This window comes from Candoia aspera, chromosome 4 (assembly GCF_035149785.1).
Source record: "Candoia aspera isolate rCanAsp1 chromosome 4, rCanAsp1.hap2, whole genome shotgun sequence".
Lineage (NCBI taxonomy): Eukaryota > Metazoa > Chordata > Lepidosauria > Squamata > Boidae > Candoia > Candoia aspera.
The window spans coordinates 118,433,139-118,454,919 of NC_086156.1; the positions used below are offsets into that span (position 1 = coordinate 118,433,139).

Genomic DNA, 21,781 nt, shown 5'->3' on the forward strand with positions numbered 1-21,781 from the left:
CACGAAGTCAGGAGGAGTTCTGGTGATCTTTTCAGACTAACAAATTTTATTACAGGTAGTCCTTGTTTAACAACCATTCGTTTAGTGACGGTTCAGACTTACGACGGTGCTGAAAAAACTGACGGCTGTTCCTCACATGACTGCCACAGCATCCCCTGCAGTCACGTAATCATGATTTGGGCGCTTGGCAACCAGTTCATATTTATGACTGTCGCAACATTCTGTGGTCATGTGATTGCTATTTTTGACCTTCCCAGCCAGCTTCTGGCAAGCAAAATCAATGGGGAACTGCGTGATTCGCTTAACAACCATGTGGTTCGCTTAATGCCTGCAGCGATTCACTTAATGACTGCCGCAAAGATTTGCTTAATGATTGCTTCACTTAGCAACCAAAATTCTGGTCCCAGTTGTGGTCGTTAAGCGAGGACTACCTGTAAAAGGCAGACGCTTCTGTGTTTTAATAAGATTTGTCAGCCAGAAAAGGGGCCACCAGACTCTTCCTGACGTTTGGCTACCATGGACTAACATGGATCTCTCCGATCAAATCAACAGAAGGCGATTTATACCATGGCCAAGTTGCTTTGATCAAAGGCCATGAGCTGCCGGTCTGCTTGGAAATCCATTTAGTGACTAATGGGGTCTCTAGTGGGACCCCAGCCCTCAGGATCAGGTGGGGACCCTCCTCTAGCAAGCAGCAACTGGCTGCTGTGGCCAGTGGCTCTTGAGGGACCCCCCTCAATAAATTGGTCTGATTCCCTTTGAACACCTCGTGAAGTGCCCAATGCCCTTCTTTTCCATCAGTGACTTATGAATGGGCAGCGGTAGATTTCATCCTGCACTCCGGTATTATTTGTGAGTTGATCTTGAAAAGCTAAACAGAGTTGGGCCTGGTTAACATTCAGAAGTCCCCATAACTTTCCAAGGTGATTGTCTGGATGGGAACTTCGGACCAAAAAATATCTAGAAGGCATCTTATGGAAATCTCCAAGGGTTGAGCCCCAGGAGGGAGCTGAATGCCAGTTTGGGGGTTTCCCTGAACTCTGATTTTTTTCTTTGGCTCCAAAATCAGGCCTGTTTCCATCTCCCCTGCAGCTTGCCTTTCCAGTGGGGGGGCACATGTTCTCAGCAGTTCCTGGTACTGATCCGGTGCCCTCTTTCTTCTCAGGCTGGGAGTCATCAAGGCCAGAGGGCAATGCCAGCCGGGCTCCCAGCCCACCTGCTCTGGGCAGACTCTCTGGTGAGCACCAGGGGCCCCTGGCAGCTCATGGGCAGCTCCTCCAAGGCTTTTACCAGTGGGGCCCTCCAGGCGTGGCCTGCCTTTGAAGGTGCCAGGCAGAGGTCAGCTGCCATGATGCCACCTTGCCTAAAATCCCCTGAGGTCCTTGGGGCTCCACCAGCAAAGAAGAGATGGAAGGTGCCAAGCCCAGGGCCCTCGATCTGTAGGGGGGCTGCAATACAGGGCTAAGCCCCCTCTGAACAGCGACTGCTGGGGTCCTCATCCTCTCTTGGGGGCCCACAGGGAGGGGCTGTGTGCCTGAGAAGTGGAAAGCCTCCCTTCCTTTCCAGAGATAAGAGGACAAGGCGTGGAAATGGGATGTGTGTGAGAGATTTCTCTGCATTTATTCACCCAGAGCAGCTTTGTGCTCAAAAGCCCCTTTCTCTCCCCCCACCCCCCGCTGAAATGTCCTGGGAAGGTGCAAGTGGCATTGTATGTTCTGGAAAAGGTCCCTTGGTTTCTTATTCCAGAATAAGTCACTTGGGGATGCCCTGATGTGCCAGTGTCCTCCCCCACACAAGAAGCCAGAGGTCTTGGTCAAAAGGGGGCACCTAAAATGGAGCAGGCCTCTTGCCTCTGTGCATGCCCCTGTTTGGTCAGCCGGATCAACAGGAAGGCGCAAGAATAACCTGAGAGAGGGCATAAGGAAAAATTTATAATGAACGCTGCTGCTGATAAACCAACAGGGCCCTTGTCATTATTGAGAAAGTAACTTAGCTTTTCATTCCATCACATGGCAATAAACAGATAAATTATCAAGCGTGGGGGGGTCAGGATCTGCAAAAGAGCAATGAATGAATTAAAAGCTGGGGGAGGAATGAAAAAGGAAGAAAAGAAAGGGTGCAGGATTTCTGTCTATTACATAGCAATAAATCAATTCAATTTATAGCAGACATTGCTGCTGATAAATCTGGCGGAGCAAGTAAGTGGGGGCAATTCCAATGGAGGGCAATTAACACTGGAGGAACAAGGCACTCTATTGCATAGCAATATATGAACCATTCATAGTGAACCCTGTCACTGATAAATTAAGAATGGGGGTGGAAAGAGGGAAGATAGAAAAGATTACAGGTAGTCCTCGTTTAGCAACTGCCCCATTTAGCAACCATTCGCAGTTACGACGGTGATGAAAAAAGTAACTTTAGGAGCAATCCTCACATTTACGACCTTTGCAGGTCTGTAAAGCAAAGGAAAACTGAAGTAAGATAATACGCACAGTTGTGGTTTCACTTAGCAACCGCTTCACTTAAAGACCAAGTTGCTGGTTCCAACTGTGGTCGCTAAAGGAGGACTACCTGTAAAGGCTGGAGCTGAAACAAACCCCTGTGTGTGAGCATGCACATGCGTGTGCTTGCCAAAAATACAATACATGCCAAATGGATCTGTTTTGCTAGGCCCCCAACCGGGAGCCGTTTTGGATACCAGGCGCCGATCCAGACGACGGTGGTGGGGGGAACAGCATCGCGGGGGCTCCAACGCCGGATTCCACACTCGGAGGCCCGGGCAGGTGGCAGAGGCGGGAGTTCGGTCTCAGCTCCAGCAGAGAGGCAGTGGCGGCTGCCCAAAGGTCAGAAGTTGTTGTCGATGTTCCAGACGTCCCCGCTCAGGGCGTTGGCTGCCCCCTGGAGCGTCCAGGTGACGAGGGCCAGTTGCCGGCGGAAGAGGGCTTCATTGAACCTTTCCGGGGCATCCCGCAAGAGGCTGACATGCTCCAGCAGAGCCCCCAGGGTGTGGGGCCCCCGGCCGTGCAAGATGTGCCGGAAGGGAGTCTCCGTCACCGCCACGTACTGAGACAGGAAGTAGAACTCCACCTGGAGAGGGGAAGGAAGAGGAGACGCCTCTAAGCAGCCCTTGGGGGGCCCAGCGGAGGAGGAGAGGCATGCTTGTGCCTGGCGGGGGGCAACTGCGGGCAAGGAACTCAGGCGCAACTGCCGTGGGCTCCCCCCATCCCTGCACCCCCGGTGCCGCCGATCCATGATCTCCCAGAATCGGGGCGTCTGCCTCCCAGACGCCTCCTGGTTCTCAGCTACCCAAGATTCTGGAGAGCAGGAATTTGGGCAGCTATCTTTGCGCCCCTGTGCAATCCACAGTGGGGTGAGGGGGAGCCCTTGCACCCCACGCTTGCTTGCAAGCTACAGACAAGCACGGCCCCGGCACTTCCGGTCCACGGGCCTCACCCGCATTATGCGGACGTTGAATATGCGCAGGAGTCTCTCATTATGCTCCTCCGAGGTGTAGATGTCCCTCCGCAGCTTCTCTGCTGCCCGCGCATAATCCCCTCGAGCCGAATACATCCACTGCAGGGTGAGCCCCCGGCTCTGGGCAAGGATGACAAGGGGAGAGAGGAAGGATTGAAGCCCCGGCAGTGGGCAGAGGGATCCCCCTCCCAGAAGAAGGGCTGAGCATCCTCACCTGCCAGGTGGCACCACAGGTGAGAATGCATGTTTATTGCCAGTGTGCCCCCTGCTGGGAGCCATGAGAACTGCACCAGGGCAAGCAAGCTGAGTGCTCCCCTGTGGGACGGATGCTAAAAATCAGAAGGAGTTTAAGCCTCTGGATCAGTGTTTCTCAACCTCGGCAACTTTAAGAGGTGCGCTGGCTGAGGAATTCTGGGAGTTGAAGTCCATACCTCTTAAAGTTGCTGAGGCTGAGAAACACCGATCTAGGTAAAATGGATTAATCTGAAGAGGTGCCCCTTGACTCCTCCTGATTTTTGGCCACTGTCGAGTATAACATGCCTCTCCTCCTGCAAGGTGGGAAGGTTGAGAAATTGGAGCCCCCCAAATTTTCAGATGAACCTACGGATCTTGGTCTGCTAACGCACAGTACACAAATACGCTGAAATCCACCCTTTGGGGAGCACCGTTTGAAGCAGTCTTGCAGAAATGCCAATGTGAGGGAAACGGGCATTCCTCAACGGGAAAAATGTGACAGCACCAACCTTCAGCTGGGTGTTGTATTCGTTGAAGAGGGCGATCTTCTGCAAGAGAACATCTCCGTAGCACCAGTAGTCGAGGGGCAGGAGGTGGTCATGGGTTAGCTTGATCAGCAGGTGCCCCACCACCTCGGCCACCGTCTTGGCCACAGCAGGGAGACGACCCTGGAGAGCCCGGTTGAGGTTGTCGTAGGTATCCAGCATGGTGTTGAGAAAGGGGTACAACCGTGAGTCCTGTGGGGGGACAGGGAGACTGGCAAAATCTGGAAGGCCCCCCAGGGAAGGGGCTGGGGGCACTGTTCCCCAAGATGCGCCCTCTCCGGAACGGGGAGGCGGGGAAGGATAATGGCCGCTCTAAGGGTGGAAGAAGAAACAGTACCCGTTTATTGCAGTACTGCCTGGGTGGGGATGGCTCCCCACATTTTGGGCAAGGGGGTGGGCACCTCACCTCCACAAAAGAGAACTCCACCGCCGGCACCCCCCCAAAGGACGTAAAGGCGAAGGCGCTGCTGTCCACGGGGAGGGGCTGGATCCTGTGGAAGGGAGAGAAGCTGCTGAGGTCACAAGGAGGAATAGGGGAGGGAGGGAGGCAGGCGTTGAATCTTAGGGCGCCCTGCTGTCCGTTCCTCTTGAGGTTTTGAGCCCATATAAACCAAATGGGTTCATTAAGCTACAGATTTTTTTTTCCTTTGCGTTACTCATTGTCGTCCAACATTTAGCTTATGCTGGCACTCAGCCCTGTTTTGTAGTGAGATGGGCAGTGCATAAATTTAATAAATAATAATAATAATAATTATTATTATTATTATTATTTCAGGGGTACAAAAGGGGGGGCTTGGGGGCCCCAAGCAAGGGAATCCAAGGGAGGGCATTCAGTGTGAAGGGCGTACATGGGGTCTTACCCTTCGCTCTCCCAGCGCTGACCCTGCTCCGTCATCTGCTCAAAGATGGTCTGGCCGCTGCGACTGGGGCTGCTCACCTGCAGGGAAGAGGTCGGGGATGGAGAGCCAGCCCTCTCCCTGGCAAACAGCTTTCGCCTCCTTCCACCCTGGATCCCTGTTCCAGGGGCATCCTGCCCCCAAAAAGGTGCTTCTCACCTGCCTGATGACTTTGTCAATGAGGCTGGTCAGGGCAGGGCTGGTCTTGGCCAAGAATTTGTCATCTCCTGCAAAGAGAGGGAGGCAAGCACCAAACTTCAGAGCCAAGGTTCTAGCCCTCATTCCCAAATCTTCCCTCTTCTTGTCCCCATAACCATCTTCCAGTCCTCCTTCTACTCTCCCACCAATGTCTTTCCTTGGTTCTCGTTTTCCATCTGGCTGGGGATGAGAGCGGTCAGTGTCTCTACACCAGCGTTTCTCAAGCTTAGCAACTTTAAGCTGTGTGGACTTCAACTCCCAGAATTCCCTGGCCAGCCAGCAAGCCATACTTTAAGCCACACAGTTTAAGGCTGCCAAGCTTGAGAAACACAGCTCTACACATTTAGTAGCTCCTTAGCAGACTAGGATGTTTGTGGGCCTGGTCCTTCCTCCTCCTCCTTTCTGCAGACCCCCTAGGGATGCTGACCCGCCCTGTCCCCAGCAGTCTCTCTGAGGGGCTCTCTCGAGGGGCTGGGCTGCCCTCCCCCCCGCACTCACCCAGGACCGCATTGTCCACGCTGATGTACGCGGCGACCTTCAAGTGCAGCATGGTGAGGTAGCCCTGCAGAGACCAGAGTCTGTTTTAAGGAGGGGGATGGGAATGGGGAGGGGGCTCCCGCATTCAGAGAGCCCGCTGTGGGGCCATTGGGAGGAGCTGCCCTCTTGCTCCCATCGCTGAGGCCTCGAGTCGAGGTTTCTGGTCCATGTGCTGCCTGACAGACAGACACATTGGCTGGGAAGGGTCTTGGGGGCCACGTCAGATTGGCGTGCACCCCTTTTCTGCAAACCCAGAGGAAGAAAGGGGGTGCAAGCATCATTCCCCCACAAACACACACTTGGCCTGCCCATGGGGCACCCCCAGGCTCAGCGCATGCATCCCAGCCCCACTTACCTCCAGCCACTCGGTGGAGCCCACACTGCCAAAATCACCCGCATCCCAGCTCACAAACAGCAGGCTTCTTCGTAGCTGGAACCCTGCAGTGTTGGGCACAGGATCTCCATCGCCTCTAGACAGCTTTCCTCAAACTCATAACTTCCAAGTCCCTGTTCCAGCCCCCCCCGCCAGCTCCAAGTGGCCCCCATCAGCTGCTGCTCAAAAGGGTGCCCTTATGCCCATCCCCTTCAAGGCAACCATCTTTTTTCCCACCACCGTTTTATGGCTGGTGGACATTGGCACCGCTCCCCGCTGGCTTACCGTTCTGCACCATGGCCACAAAAGTGCGGGCCAGTTCCAGGAGAATGGCGGTGCCCACGCCGGAACGGGCGGCTCCTGGCCCCAGGGAGTCCCGCTGGGCCCCCACAATTAGGTAGTGGTCTAGCAGGTCCGGAGGATGTGGAGGCAAAGGGACAAAGTGACCACAAGGGACCCCAGAGAAGTCTCGCCTGCAGGACACTGAGAACCTGAAACGCCTGCCTGCCTGCCTGCCTTGCCGCCCCCCTGGCTCCCGCCCAACCTACCGGGCTCAAATTTGCCCTCAATGCAGCCGAAAACGTTGCTGATCATGACCGACTGCCGAACGCTGTGCACGCCCAGCTGCAGGTGGGCGCTGGGCTCCCCCGGGCCGAGCAGGTAGGGGACCTCCGGCAGGTGCCCCTTCCAGGCCGGGGGGGCCGGGGGGCCCGTCAGCCGCCTGCAAGGCAACCAGAAGGGGCGTGAATGCGATGTCCGAAGGTGGGCATGCCCCCGCCCTCCAAGGTGACCCCTTTTCCCTCCCGAGGCTGGTCCGTCCGCTTCCCCACCCGATGCCCCCCAAAGCTTTCGGCTACTCACCGGAGCAGTTGGGCAGCCACAGCGGCACTGATTGGGTGAGCAGGGATGGTGGGCAGCCCCGAGGATTTTACAGGGGGAAACTGGGTGTGGTTGAAGGAAGGGAAACCAGGGCTGTACGGGTCCCCAGCCCCCATATGGACCTACAAGGGTTTTGGGGGAAAAGGGCGCACCGTGAGCTGGGAAAGCCATCCAGAACCTCCATGCATAAAGGCAGCCTACCTCGGAGTAGGCTGAAGCAGGGGCCTCCTGCTTCCACCTCCTTCGCATCAGCCTCCCAGTGCGTCTGGATGGCCCGGCCAGGAAGCAGAGTGCCAGAGGGGGGAATCCACAACTGTTTCTGACCCCCCCCCACCAACCACTACTCACATGTCCATACATGCTCATGTTAGGGAAAAGCCCCAGCTTGCGGGGATCTTGCGGGATATCGCTGGGGTCTGGGTAAACGAGAAGCCCCTTGGCCTGGGCAGCCTCAGCATTTGCCACCTGGGGGAAACATGCTCAGGGTGACCCATGGCCTTTCAGTAGTGGACACCGGCCCCCACCCGCTCAAAGAACCTGAGCCTGCTCTGCATGGTTCCCAAGGGAGCCCCCTTTCCCTCCCCCTTCAACAGGCATGGTGCTTTGGAGCCCCCCCCTGCTGGAAAGAGGCAATCTCTCCTCCCCCCTCTGCACAGATCCACCTTCAGGATCAAGAAATCCTGCCTCCCCCTCCCCCAAGCACTGGCAGGATGTCCCAAAAGATTACCCTGGACACAACTGGCAGGAGATGCCCCATGACTCGCAGCCATTGCCCAGAATCTTTCTGCCAGGGGGTACCTAGTACCTACCGGGGTGGGGGGGGAGGCATCCAGGCTCACCTTCTCAGCGTAACTGATTTTCCCGACACGGACGATGACGAGATGGCCCCGCGGACTCACCCCTTGCTGCTCCAGCACCGCAAAGTCCTCCCTGCGCCCGTAGTTGGCAAAGACGAGGCCCCCCTGAGGACAGGAGGAGGGAAAGCTGCTCAGAGGAGATGGGGCCCTTCAGATGGGGGGGCAGGACAATGCCCCCCCTGGGAAGAGGGCAAAGAAAGACCACCATTCCCATCTTGCCCCCTTCTGAGCCAAGGATTTTCTTGGCACCTTCCTTGAAGAGCTTCCAGCCCTGGGTAAAGTCTACCGTACTCTCCCCTTCATGCTTTTCATTCAGCCGGTAACTACGGCTTCCTTGGCAGATTACAAAGTTGCTCAAAAATACAAAAAAAAAAGACAACAAAATCTTTATTTAAAAAGTACATGGCCATTGCTGTGTTCTCAGGCTGTTTGACGTATTTGGCCTCTAATCCGTCATATTTCTGTTACTGTTTATTTAAAAAAATAAACGTTATCCTGTTTTATTGTTTAGGATTTTATCCTTCATATAAATAGTGCTGCTTTCAGTGTGACAGAGACACTTTGCAAAATTAATAAGCAATGACATAATTATAATCACTCAATGTTCTTCTCCCTTTGAAGACAACCTTCTTACGGGGTATTAATAGGGTGCCCACAGGGTGGGGTCAGAACAGTCAAAATGGCAGCCACAATGGTGCAATTGAAGCGCATGGCCATCTTGACTTTTTTGACCCCCAGGCTCTGATACTCTGGATTGGCATGGATAAGCCAGGACCAGAACAGGCAGACTGGAGAGGATGGCTCCCTCTGAGCCACTGTGTCTGGGATGTGGCACGGCTGTGTCTGTGGGCCTTAAGGGTGTGTTTCTCAGTGTGTGCAGCCTTACCACGACGGTGCCAGAGGCGCTGTACGGGCAGTAAACCTCTGGGTCTTCCAGCAGCAGCTCCTCTGTCACAGCCCCGCTGGCATCCACCCAGCGAAGGAAGTTGGGCTGCCGCCTGCAAGAGCGGGGCAGGACGAGTTAAAAGGCCTGGCGGCACCCAGCCTCCCCAGCGCCCCCCGAGCCCCACTGACCGGTCAGGGCGCTGCAGCCCCACGTAGTGGCTGTCTGTCCAGCTGTGGTCCAGGCCAAAGGCAGTGAAGGCCTCCAGGACGTGGCTGGAGAGGGCATCCAGGCGAGGGGAGCCGGGCGGGTGGGGGCCCTCGCTCATTTTCCTGTCCAGGAGGGGAGAGAGACGACCTGTGAGGTGCCCCTCCTCACACGGGGGGGGTCCTATCATTTGCCAGGTGAGAGTTCTGCACCTGCGACCCCCCCACGCCCCCCTCTTCTTCCAGCAGCGAGACCCTGTTGCAGGGACGGGACCAAAGGCCCCATTTCAGGACCCTCACCCCCTCCCTTCCTTGGCTGGCTGGGGGGCCCTCCAAGGGGCGGTGCCCCACACTGCTGAGCAGGAGAGAAAGTCCTTCCCCGGCTGCCCCCCTCAGGTCCCACCTGCCCCCGGAGAACCCCACTGCCACCCCCCAGCCCGTCCTCGTCGCTTCAGGGCCCTCCCCACGGGGGTGGACAGGGCTGCCTGCTCACCGGATGGTCCCCTCGATCTTCTCTTCGTTGAGATACTTCTGGAACATCTCCCGCAAGTCGCTCCAGTACAGGGGGGGCGGCCCCCGGGGGTCCTCGGCGGGGTGGTAGGGGCCATCCTCGTTCACCATGGGCAGGAAGTCTCCACATGCCGCGCAGGACCCCCTCCGGGAAGAGACGTACCCCAGGAGGAAGCCTGGAGGGGCCGGGGCAGAGGGCAGGGGTCTGCCGTTACCGGAGGGTCTGAGGCCAGCCAGAGGGGCCCCCGTGGGCGCCTCATGAATTCCACTGGGGCCTGGAGAAGCCCCCCCAGGGATGGAGGACCCTGGGAAAAATATGCAGAGGGGCCCTTTTGGACCCCCCAGCACTGGGGACTCAGCCCGTGCATTGCTTCTGAGTCCCCTTTATCTAATCCCTTGAATGATTTTCACGCTGGGATCTATCGTGGTGCCTTGTGGCAGCGAGTTCCAGAAGCTCACCACAGCTTGCTTGGAGAGGGATGCCGCTGGCCTGCCCCACCCAGCCGGAGGGACTCACTGGGCTCCAGCGTCCTGAGAAGGAGGAGAGCTTCCCCCTCTGTGCTCAACTCTACTTTGCCCCGCCCTGGCCGGGTTTCCCCAAGACTGGAACCCCGCACCCTGCCGGCCTTTCCTGCCGGCTTCCCACACCCTCGGATGCGCTGGCCCAGCTGCACCCACGTGCAGGGTGGGGGTGAACGTGGCCCGGCCTGGGGGCTGCCAGTTGGCAGGGCTGGGAGGAGGCCAGATCAGCCGGTCTCACCTATGACGAGGAGGAGGAGGCCCACCAGGGCCAGGTACACCCCTGCCTTCCACCGTTTCAGCCAGGCAGACGGAGGCACAGCCTTCTGGCCGCAGGGGGGGCGAGCAGTTGCCCCATCAGCTTCCTCCATCTTGATCTGAAGCCCCCCCGGATCGGGGTCCCCATCGTCCTCCGCCGCGTTGCGGTAGATGGTGTAGGACCTGCGCCCGGGCTTCTGGCTGACCTGGGGTATGGGGGAGGGCCAGTCACTACTCCTCGGCCCCCATCTACCTCACAGGGTTGTTGTTCGAGGAATAAAAGGGGAGTGGGGCCCGTGGCCTTGCATGAGGTGGTCCTCTAGCCAAGCAAGAGCAAGGGGGCTGGTGTGGGCCAGGACCGGCCTCAGGGCTGCGGGAGCTCCACTGGCCTTACCGCTCGCTGCAGGCGGGCCGTCCAAGCCTCCATCGTGGGTCCCACTGCAGCCCTGCTGGGAGGGAGAGAGGCAGGCAGAAGGGCTGAGGCTCCGCCAGCACCAGGCGGTTACCAGGGCAAGCCCCCCCGCCCCCGGCCCCCCTGGCCCTGCGGGAGACGTGCCTGGCGCAGCCGCCTTATCAGGACCTGGCCCACGAAGCGGGTTATCGGGTGGCGCAGGCAGGCAGGCGCCCTCCTGGCCCTGACGTTGGGCCAACAGCTGCGCAGCCTGGCCACCTGGTCCAGGCAGCCCTGCACAGCGGGCTTTCGAGGAGGAGGGCACACTGGGGGGGGGGGCTGGCTCTTGGGAGCTCCTCTCCCCCCACGCCTCTCTTAGCTGGGTCTGAAGCCATCCACAGAAGTTCCTTTCTTGCCAGGAGGAGGGAGCGGTTGGCCGTGGCCTTCTCCCCAGTGTTTTTTCCACCTCCAGCCCACAGCCCTGGGATTTCCTGGTGGTCTCCCATCCACATTCTATCAGGGCCAACCCTGCTTTGCTTCCAAGTTCATCCTTCCCACGGATAGAAGCCCCTCGCCCGACCCAAGGGGCTCAAAAAGACAGAATTAGATCTCTTGGCATCCAAAGCAGGCAGAGAACTGGGCTCGGCTACTTCCGGATTGAGAAGCCTCTCCCGAACTTTCTAAAAGTTCGTGCCAGCAAGAGACAGGAGGCACGAGTTGCTGATCCGGGGCAGACTGGCCAGCTTACAGCAACCCACCCCACATCTTGGGGTGGGCTGTGGGGCAGGGGTGTACTCCTCCCCGTCAGTGGACTCTGGTGCCTTTAATTCGAATTCAAACTTCAAATAAAAGAAAGAAAAAAATTACACACACAAGGGTTGTGGTTGTTTGGCAAAAGGACCACAACAATCAACACTCTGGCACAATATTGTTGGGAGTTATTTCTGTATAGAAATCCAAGCCCTGGCTGAAGAGGGGAGAGCTGCATCAGGTGAACATCTGCCCAGCAGTCGGCTTGTTTCGGGCATGCCAGAGCGGGTGGGGGTGGGAGGCCCGGGACGGCTTTTTCCGCCCTGATCCGGCCTCCAGCTCCGTGCCACGTGCAAAGGAAGTATTTGCTGTGGTCTTGCGACACCCGATTGCCACAGCGGCTCTGCCTTGTTGGGGGGGCAGCTGGGGGTCACTCGGACGGCCCCGTCCTTCTCCTCCTCCAGACACGGCCCCAGCCTCCTCCTCTGAGGGACGGGCCCCCCACCCCTGCGCAGGCCGAGGAGCCCCTTCGCCCCTGAAGTGGGTGGCCGGCAGCTTGATTCCCTGGCCTTAACTTAATTTATAGTAAAGTGAAAGTAACCCTGATAAGCAAGTTGACGTGTTTCCTCCTGGCTGTGTCCCTTCAACGCCGTTATCCTTGCTGCTGAAGGAACCACAGCCTGGTTTGCTCATCCAACAGGCACACAAAGCACCCCCGCCCGATGAACCCTGATCCAGCTGCTGGCCTTCCCTGACCTGATCGAGGGGGTTGTGGGAACAGGGCCCCAGGTCCCGCTCACCCCCGCCAGCCTGAGGAACGAGAAGGCAATTTCGGAGGGTCGTGGGGGAGGCAGATGGTGCCCCCCAACCCCTGGAGGAAGAGAAGTGGGGAGCAGGGAGGCTTCCCTTACACACCCCCATCCTCACCACCCACACCTTGCACTGTTTGGGTCTACATGGCTACAAAATCCAGCACAAGGAGGGCCAAAGAATGGGGGGAATATGCACAGACCCCCCCCAACAATGGCTTCTGGGTGATGCCAATCCCACCTCCTGGATAAAGGGTCTCTCTGGGCCAGAGACGCCAGCCCCGTCTTTTCCTCCCAAGCCCCCCAGTCTTCTGGGACCGTGGCCCACAGCCACCCCATGTGCCTGGGGGGGTTGCTCCCCCTCCCTCCAAAGAGCCCCCAACTCACCGCTGGCTCTCAGGAGACCCCGTGTCCCCACCAGCCCCGGATTGTCCTGGCAGACTCCAGAGGTGCTCCTTTGCCTGTGGCAGCGCCTGCTCCTCCCTCCCGGGCCGGCCCTTGGCGCTTGCCCCCTCCCAGAGAGCAGCTGACTCTCCGGCTGCAGGGGGGGTCAAGCTCTGCCTTTTGCTGGGGGCGGGGGCCCTTAATCAATTAAACTGCTGAGCCAGGCTCCACAAAATATTGGTAGTTGTGCTGCACGCTCCCCTTCAATCCCAAGGGTCCCTGGGGAGGGCAGAGCAGCACGCCGACCCCCTCCCAAGTCCACACACCTCTTTTCCCAGCTTCTCCTGCTGGCACCCTCCAGATGTGTTGGGCTCTGTAGGAATTCTGGGCACTGGAGTCCCGATACATCTGCTGGGTAGCTGGTTGGGGGAACCAGGGTGCCAGAGGGTGAGAGGGGTAGACAAGGGCTGGGTCACTCAACCAGAGGCTGCCCCAGAGGCTTTGCTTCTTTGGTGCAACTTTTCTGCTCCCAGCTGAGCAGAGAGGGATTCTGGGAGTTGAAGTCCGCACAACTGGCTACATCCCAATCCAGGAAGGTTGGTGGATTTGGCCTCTCCCCCTTTAGCCTGGCCAGGCAGGTGAAGCTCAGCTGTCCAGCTGTCGGTCAGGGCGGCAAAGATGGCATTTTGCCCCACTTGTCCAGCTGACCTGAGGAAATACCCCTCCCCTCCTTCTCCACCATGATGGAAGGGGAAGGGGTGCCCAGTTCCTGGCCCACCAGCTGAGCCCAGGACCTGCCAGAGACCCAGCAGATGAACTGATGAGCAAGGAAGTGGTGCTGGGGCCTGGGGGCCATGAGGGCTGCTGCAGAGAAGCGGTAGTCCCACAGGTAGAGCACACAGCACACACACCCTGGGCACTGCCGTCAGGGCACCCGCCACTGCTGGGGTGCTGGCTGGGAAGGGGCAGGCCAGAGCTGCCCAGCAAACAGCCGCCTTCCTTCCCAGGGAGACGTTCCTTGTCCTTCTCCTTTTAAGAAAGACGCAGGGCTTGAATTCAGCAGAGGAAGGAGGGACTGGAAGTGTGGGCAGGGGAAGGGACACCCGGTGGCAGCCAGCGATGGGCAGGGATGCTGGCTGAACGTGGGGGGGGGGGCAGGCTGGGTTCACAGGTGGGGTGGGTCAGACGCTCGACGTGGCATGGAAGAAGAGCTGCGCCCTCCGCGGCACCAGGCAGGTGGGGGGCTGAAGAGGAGACTCCCTTCTGCGGGGAGAGGCCTGCTCTCCCTTCCCTCTCCGCTCCCTTCCTCCCCACAGGTCACCGATGAAGACAGAGGGAGCCCCAGTGCCGTTGCTTGGGGGGATCAGATGCCCCCAGGAGGGGCATGTTGAACCAGGTGAGACTGGTGTGGTGTGTAAAAGTTTCCCCCCCGCCCGCCCGCAATCTCCATGCACCGAGTCTTAGTGGGACTTGCAACATTTGCTTCAGTGGTGGAGGCCCCAGATGGGCGGGCCTCTCTCCCGGGACTCAGCCGTCACAGCAGCCTTCCCGCCAGTTGGGGAGCACGGGCCTTGTAGCCCAACCCACCTTGCAGGCACCTGGTCGAAGGGGGCGCCTCTCTCGACTGGCCTGCAGGAGCGCTGAGGGCATTTGGCCCGTGCGGCTCTGAATCCTCCTGTGCGGTTTCCTTCAGAGGAAGGGGGCGTTTGGGGAAGGGGGTCTCAGGGAGAAGTGAACCCATCCTGGACAGAAGGCAACGGCCACACGGCTTGGCGGCTTGCATACCCTTGAATGCCCCGAGCCCTCCAGGAATCTCGCGTTTCGTGGCCCCTCCCTGCCAGCCATGAAGCAGGCTGGCTGGGGAATTCTGGGAGTTGAAGTCCACCCAGCTTGAAGTCGCCAAGGCTGAGAAAAAGTAGGCAAACAAAGCGGCAGTGGTGCCTCTGGGCATGTGCAGAGTGCCTCCTCCCGCACTAGCCCGAAGCTCCTTTTTCAGAAAGGCAAAGGTTGCAAAGGTTGGATTGTTCAGGGAAGCATTGCAGCTTTTAATCAAGATCCACGAGAACCACCACGCGCCCCCTGCCAAAATCCCACCCTTCAGGGAGTTTTCATTTCTGGGAACCAATTTACAAACCAGCTGCTCTCCGAAATAAACACGATAAATATTCAGAAAACTGTACATGTTTAACTTAGTATCAAATATAAACTCTCAAGACGTCCCTTCGAGCAAAACTATACATATGTTTACAGCAGACCCGATCCTGGCAGTTCTTTAAGGTAGCTTCGGCTGGGCAGAAGCCGATTAACCGCACCAGAGTCAGCAGACCTGATGCGCTGCCTGGCAGCTGTCAATCACTCATGTTGGCGTCCCTTTTTCACATTTGGTAGGTGGGAAGAAGAGGGGGTTCCATCCTTCTGAAATGCACTTATCTCTCGTTGATTCAGGAAGCGTTCCGCCAATAAATGTTGAACCTTTAAAGCGTAGGATTTTAAGTTAAAATGTTCCAGAGCTGAATTTCCCAAGCCAGCCATGATCTGACTGACATCTGCCAGGCATGGTCATAATGCCACGTCTCGCATAACCTCGATTCCCAGCTGGTCCGTCCAGTCCTCATCACCGCCACGCAAGCGGGCCCTGCGTAGGCAATAGTAGGTCCCACTCAGGCCAAGGCCGCCTCCCCGTGTGCAAGTGTGCAAGGATTTCTGCTCGAAAGAGCGGCTTCCGCCCAGCCGTTGGCAGAAGATGCCCTCCCCAGACACCCCTCCCCTTTCAAGCAAAGGCAAAAACGTCCCCACGGCTTCCCACTAACTTTGTGCAGATCTAGGTCACAAGCAGTGCCCCCTCCCCAGACCCAACCTTTCCCCAGCCATTTTTTTTTCCCGTTTTGGGAAGTTGGGAATTCCCAGAACCTGACTCTGGATCCTCACTCACATCTGTAAGCGTCTGGGAAGAATCTCAGCTGCGTGAGCCACAGACTGGGGGGTGCAGATTTTGAGCGTCAACACAGGCACATCCACTGACACCCCCCGCGGAGCAACTGCTTTGGGGAAATCCAATTTTTCAGCACTGGTCTCTTCCCCTTTGCTTGGATGCTGGTGGCAAAAGTGGCCTGACTCCCTGGAGCAGAGCAGCCTCCCCTGCCACTGTCTCCCTGGAGAAGGCGGCCCTCCGAGGCTGGCCCGGCCCGGCCCCTCTGCTCCCGCGCAGTGCAGGGCCAGCCAGGACGCGCACTGGGTCCCAGAGTCAGGGGGCACCTAGAAGCGTGCAGAAGTGACTTTCGGCGGCTCCTCAGCTGCCCAATCCAGCAAGAGCATGGAACAGAGAATCGCCATCTGCACAGGCTGAGCCGGGTGCCGGGCGCGTGTGCGAATGTGTCCTTCAAGCAGCCGATAAAGCAAGCGGACCCCCGTCAGCTGGCCTCCAAAGGGCATCCCCCCACCATGGGGAGGCATGCAGAGTGGCCTGGAAGCAGCCCTTCCCCATCACCTGCCATTCCCCTGGCACCCGCTGGCGATGAACAGGTTGACCTTTCCGCGGAGGAAACTCGAGTAAACGCTGAACAGTTTTTTCACAGTTTGCACACTCAAAGTCCGGGGGGACGCCTCATCCTGGGGATCTGCCTGCAAAAGAGGGACAGGCAAGGTCAAACAAGAGATGGCGAGATGGTTAAGGAGGGAAGTTCAGACCGTGCAAGCCTGCAAGTTTAACAGGATTCTTTGCAAAAGCTCTGCTCTCCCCACCTTCCCGACTTCTCCCGGTTCTGCCCCCTTCGATATTCTCTCGCATGAAATACCACGTTTACCCAGCGTTTAAATGCTTCCTCCTTGGCAAACTGGTCCACGTGGCCCCTCCCGCCACAAGGGGACCTCATGGCCCTGTTGTTGAGGCTTTTCTGGAAGAAAGTCTGCCTCTTCCTGAGGCCGAGGAGGGCTGGGCTTTGGGAGAATTGGAGCTGCCAGGTGAGCAGCAACCCAGCTGTGAACCTACCTCACCTGGCCTTGGCACTGACTAGGGGCTCAGGGTCTTGGGGGAACTTAGCCCTGGCGTAACACGTTGAGGGAACCGAGCGGCACCCTTAAGCCAGAAAGGATGCACTTGCTTGGCCTCTGCATGTTGCAGGGACGTCCCTGTGGTTGTTTATTCCACCCGTGTTGGGATTTCACGGTTGTGTGAACCTGGAACAAGCACGAAGAGGCATCCTGGTGCACCAGGACTCCACTGTGGCCTTCCTGCCCCAAGTAACCCCTCACCCTGGCTACTTCCCGTCCTCCCAAGAGGACCGGTCCTGTCCAGCTGTCCTTCCTCCAAAGCAAAGGACGTTCATGTGCATCTTTCCAGGCCAGATGGATGGTGCAGAACCAGGACAGGTAATTCCTGGTTTGCCCCATAGCCTTAGACCAGACCATACTAGCTGGCTTCCTGAATTGTCACCATTTCTAGTGGTGCCCACAACACCTAACCATGAACAAACCACAGGAGACACTCATTCTCCAGAAGCTTAGCCAAGGTAGCTGGCAGCCAGCATTGCCTTTTGCGCAGAGGCACCCACCAAGGTCTTTGCCAACCTGACAAGGTGTGTCTTGCAGAACCAGCCCTCTGTTCCTAAGCAGAACAGTGCACCAATGCCAGCACAGTTGTGTTTCCCCAGACAATGAGGCTGAGGGCACCGTTTCTCTCTGTGTCTCCCACGGCTGGAGAAGAGAGGGCCTCTGGGTCTCTGCAAAGCCCCCACTCCCGGCCCCACTCCTCAGAAGACTTCTGACCGGCAGGAACATTCAAGACTTTTTCCTCCGCAGGGAGTCGCTGAGCCCGGCCAAGCCCCTCCTCACCTCTCGAAGCTGCCCAAGCAGCTTGGCCATCCGTTCCAGGCCACCATCTCCCTGAGGGGCTCACCTGGGCATTGTGCCGGCGCAGGATCTCCCGGATGCTCCGGAGGCCGCTCTCCATCACCTCCAGCTGGCGCAGGAAGGGCCGCATCCTCGGCTGCTGGGTTTTGATTTGGCCGATGGCCACGGAAAGGAGGGCCTGGCCCTGCCACACCTCCAAGGCCTGCCTGGACCTCTGGCAGAGAGAGGGGGGAGGAGGCAGTCAGTGGACGGGGCCCCTCCTGGCCCCGGGGCCCCTGCAGCGCCGGCATCACCCGGATCTGACTTACATTCATTGCTCTCCAGTCAGGAAAATGCACCCTCGTGTCCGTCACCGTCACGTGTTCCGGCAAGTCGCAGGAATCCTCGCAAAGTTCCACCTGTGGAAAAACCGGGACATTTTCTTTGCCTCGAGGCTCTGGAACGTTCCTGGAAGACCTTCCTGCAGTTTCAGGGCCACAGGAGAGCCCTAAGCTGGACCAGGGGCATTTGCTGCCAGATCTGTCTTCCAGCGGGCCGCCTCTGTTTGGGGGTTCTGCAGAATCGTCCCGGGCTTGGTCCCTCCTTCCCAGGCCCAGCGCCAGGACAGTGGACCCCTGGTGCAAACCTCAGGTAGAAACGTGCTCCACTGAGAAATGGGGGGGCTCGGCCGGCCAGCGAGATGGGCCTGTCAGGGGCAGCCGTGTCTGGACTTAACTCACAATTTCGTTCTCCATCTTGCTGGCGTCTTGGATGAACTTGTTCATGACGCTCTGGTCGCACACGGGCCGGGCGGGGGCAGGCAGGGCTGGGTCCAGGAATCCCCACACTAACAGGAAAAGGATCAGCCCTGCACGAGTGGGAAGAAGCAAAGGCCGCGGTCAAGAGGTGGCCGGGAGATGCTGCCGGGGCACTTGCCCTGAGCTGGCTGCTGCCAGGCAGGCACCGGCTTTGCTCGGGGCAGGACAGGCGGCCTGGCTGCTCCAGGTTGCTGACTCTCCCCTGTCTTCTGGGCGCCTGGGGCCCCTGTGTCTCTGCCCTTGCTGCTGGGGAGCCTGCCTGGCCTTCCCCCTTGGCCAGCCCGTCCCTCCACCTCGCAACCCGCCTCCCAGGGCCGTGCCTGGCTGAAGGGTTTAGCCTTAAGGAGGGACCTGGGGTCACCCTCAAACCTGGGGACTGGCTCAGCAGCTGCCAGCCAGGTCCCAGAGCTTCCTCCCAGCCTGAGCCAGATCTCCCTACATCTCCTTTCTCCCCACTTCCTCCGCTTTGTGGCTGCGACTCAGCATTTCTCACCTCCTCTGCCCCACACGCCCACTTCAGCCCTCACCTCTAAGCCTGCAGCGTTGACAGATGCCTTATCAGCCCCTTCCATTCCTTCGTGCTTTGCTAATTTGGTTTCTCTCCAGGGTGTCCAAAGTCCAGGGCGGTCTAACTTGGGAATATGCGCAAGATTTTTCCCACATCCTCAGGTTCAGGCCACCCGAGCAGCGTCCTCGGTCCCGCGCACCCAAAGGGGAGCCAAGCGAGCCTCGTTTTCTACCTGCTGTTAGAGCCACTGCGGACACCCCCTCTCTGAAAGGTGCAAGTCTGCAGCAAGCAGGTTCCCTTGAACCTGGGGTTTTTGCCCCCTTTCTCCCGTTTGCAGTATTGAGATGATGCCCCCAGCCCACCTGGCAGGGTTGGTTTTCACAGGGCTAGAATTGGAAATGTCTCCTGCCACCCTGATTGCTGAGGGGTCCCTACTCCAGCAGCTTCACACACACACACACCCAGCACTCCTCTCTCCAAGATCCCTGCCCAACCGCACAAGTCTTGCGGTCCTCCCTGGTGACAAACTGTCTGGCTTTAACCGAGAGGCTAAACTCGAAACCCTGATCATCAAAATCTGGCGTTCCCATCCCAGGTCTTCTCCAGGCAGGGGATGATAGGCAACCCCCCAAAGACTGTGGACTTTGATGGGTGGGAAGGGCGCCCTTTAGCAGCTCCCTGGGCCCTGCTTGTTACCCTGCAGCCAATCTTTCTGGCAAGTGCCCAGCGCCATCGATCGCCGCGGCTGGCACCGCTGGGCTGCCCTCCCCCTTGGCAGCCTGCAGAACAACACAACTTACCAGGTATCCCCATAGCCAAAACTTCATGGTCCCAGCAACTACCGGACCCCTCCTGCTGCACAGCTCTCCATCGACGGCCACCGTTGGGGGCGGCTGGCTGGGCTGGCCCGCGGGTCCTCTCCAGCGATGGATCCCCCTCCCTCTCCTTCGCTCTCCGAGTCGCTCCCCGACCCGCTGGCTTCCCCAGCAGCAGAGGCTCAGACAGGGGCCACGATCCACGCTGCCAGGTGAGTTTTAAAGGCGCCCCCTCCCAGCCAGGCCTCTGCGCCGCGGGACGACCTTCTCCAGCACTTTGTCCCTGCTCCGGCGTCCGTCTGGGGGTCCCTACAGACCCCTGGCAGTCTGCGGCTCCTCCTCTCCCTGGCGCTCCCGGGGCGGAGGAAGGACGCGCGGTGCCGGGGGAACGGCAGCCGTCTCCTCCCCGCGGACGAGCAGAGCCGGCTGGTGGTGCCTCGCCCAGGGCAAAATGTCCCACCAAGGCTTGCTCGGGGGCACGCGACCCCTCGGCCTCCTCCTGCAGACCCCGGCCAGCGCTTCCCGAGCTGCGACACCAGGCGCACGGGGCACGGTTAATGTTTCATCCGCCTGATCTCTTTGCTCTGGGTCCCAGAGGGCCCCCCCCTCCGCCAGGCACCCTTGCTTCTCTGAAGAGAAGAATGTCACTGGACCGGCCCCGGGAGAGATGGGCGATTTCCCTCGGCCAGGCGGAAGTCAAGGGGGCTTTCTCTGCAGGTCGCTCCAGGGCTCCGGGAAGGTCCGCGCAAGACGGAGCACGTCTCCCCTGGCCCCTGGCCAGCCCCAGGTTAAGGCGTGGAGGTGGAGAAGGTCAGCGCGTTGGCGGCCGGCCACCGAGCGGTGCCAGAAACGGGGCAAGGATGGCCTGGCCGCTTCCTCCCAGGCGACGCTCTGGGGAGAAGAAGGAGGAATCCTCTGGCGGGGGACCCTCGCCTGCCTGCCAGAGCTGGCCCTGTGGGGCCCGGCAGTCTTGTGTCCCCCCCACGCCGCCGATCGGCTCAACCCCCGGCCCTCGAGCGGCCTGGCGACCGGGGTCCTGCCCGCCACCGCCTCCCCCTTTCTGTCCCCCCTTCTGAAAGTGGGTGGCAAAGCCCCTCCTGGATGGGCATCCGGAAACACACCCCCTGGCAGAACCCGCCCAGGGAGGATGCAGCAGAAAAGGTGGCGGGCGGATTTTGCTCCACCCGGTGAAGGGTGTTGTGTGGACGCAGCCGGTCTGTAGCCTAATCCCTAAAGGAGGCTTAATCATTAGTTTGAGAACACACCCCAGGAACAGCCCTAACCCATCCTCCCCGCCTGCAAACAAGGATCTCAGAAATCTTGGCGCAGTTCAGGGGATGATCTTCCCTGCAAAAAAAAATCACGTGCAGCCCCAAGTCCCAAAGAGAGAGTGCTTCACCAGTGCCCCCCCTACCGCCCGCTGTCTCACTCGTCCTGCCTGGGAGCCTGCGCGTCTGGCGTGTGAGGAAGCTCCTCGTGTTTTTAGGGCCGTTCGACACCCCCCCACCTGGCCTGGACCTCCTCGCTTCCCCTGCTCTTCTCCTGCGATTGTGCTGGGGGGCTCGAGGGCTCTCCCGATGTCACCTGGCTGGTCTGGGACAGGGAATCAGAGTTCGCTTTGTGCAGTTCTACAGTCTGCAAAGCCTGTCACCTGCAGTGTTTAATTTCAAGTTGCTCAGTGTGTGTCTGTGGGGCTGTGTGTGTGCTCCTGTACTCTTCGGTGGCCTTTACGCAACACAGGGACTGAATCTGACCCTTTTCTGGGTTTGCGCAAAACATGAAACCATAGAGTAACCCCACTGCATTCACACAATGCACCACCGAGGCCCGGAAAATCCAGCCAGCCTTTGCCTGTTGTGTGAACGCAGCTGAAGGTCTTCCTTGACCTTGTGGACTAGCCTCAGAGGCTCTGTGACAGGAGAGGGGCTGTCCCCCACAAGAGCAAAGGGCCCCCTTTGGTAGAAGGGGATAGGAAGGATGCACAGAATGGCTGGAAACAGCCATTCCAAGCCTGTGTCCCACTGGGAATGTCTGAACCGGGTGGGTCACCTTTTCCTACGAAGCCCCCCCACCCCCCCAGTCCTGGCCTTGCCTCAAGCTTTATCCATTT

General features: G+C 58.7%; 3 protein-coding genes across 7 annotated transcripts; 1 reads left to right on the forward strand and 2 right to left on the reverse strand.

Moving 5' to 3' along the window:
• Positions 1 to 1,909: 1,909 nt before the first annotated feature.
• On the reverse strand, positions 1,910 to 12,886 carry TFR2 (transferrin receptor 2). 4 transcript variants are annotated; one of them, XM_063301726.1, is made up of 19 exons: positions 12,707 to 12,886; positions 10,764 to 10,818; positions 10,353 to 10,575; positions 9,576 to 9,768; positions 9,068 to 9,208; positions 8,880 to 8,991; positions 7,976 to 8,098; positions 7,485 to 7,601; positions 7,119 to 7,258; positions 6,806 to 6,978; positions 6,543 to 6,662; positions 6,240 to 6,322; positions 5,846 to 5,909; positions 5,309 to 5,376; positions 5,114 to 5,190; positions 4,660 to 4,744; positions 4,218 to 4,445; positions 3,454 to 3,594; positions 1,910 to 3,087 (listed from the first exon to the last, which is right to left on the reverse strand). In XM_063301726.1, exons 2-19 carry the CDS (start codon positions 10,794 to 10,796, stop codon positions 2,845 to 2,847), a joined length of 2,364 nt encoding a protein of 787 aa, XP_063157796.1. In that variant the 5' UTR covers positions 10,797 to 10,818; positions 12,707 to 12,886; the 3' UTR covers positions 1,910 to 2,844. The 4 variants fall into 4 exon arrangements, with proteins under 4 accessions (XP_063157796.1, XP_063157792.1, XP_063157793.1 ...); XM_063301722.1 differs by having other exon boundaries at positions 10,764 to 10,815; positions 12,707 to 12,799; XM_063301723.1 differs by lacking the exons at positions 6,543 to 6,662; positions 12,707 to 12,886 and having other exon boundaries at positions 10,764 to 11,341.
• A 1,838-nt stretch (positions 12,887 to 14,724) lies between these two features.
• Positions 14,725 to 20,231, reverse strand: EPO (erythropoietin). Of its 2 annotated transcripts, none has more exons than XM_063301727.1 (5): positions 19,657 to 20,231; positions 18,271 to 18,398; positions 17,860 to 17,949; positions 17,598 to 17,765; positions 14,725 to 16,324 (listed from the first exon to the last, which is right to left on the reverse strand). In XM_063301727.1, exons 1-5 carry the CDS (start codon positions 19,667 to 19,669, stop codon positions 16,187 to 16,189), a joined length of 537 nt encoding a protein of 178 aa, XP_063157797.1. In that variant the 5' UTR covers positions 19,670 to 20,231; the 3' UTR covers positions 14,725 to 16,186. The 2 variants fall into 2 exon arrangements, with proteins under 2 accessions (XP_063157797.1, XP_063157798.1); XM_063301728.1 differs by having other exon boundaries at positions 18,876 to 19,745.
• Positions 19,682 to 20,949, forward strand: LOC134497260 (salivary acidic proline-rich phosphoprotein 1/2-like). The gene is made up of 2 exons (XM_063302927.1): positions 19,682 to 19,883; positions 20,389 to 20,949. The coding sequence occupies exons 1-2, from the start codon at positions 19,682 to 19,684 to the stop codon at positions 20,745 to 20,747; spliced, it is 561 nt and encodes a 186-aa protein (XP_063158997.1). The 3' UTR covers positions 20,748 to 20,949.
• Positions 20,950 to 21,781: the final 832 nt, after the last annotated feature.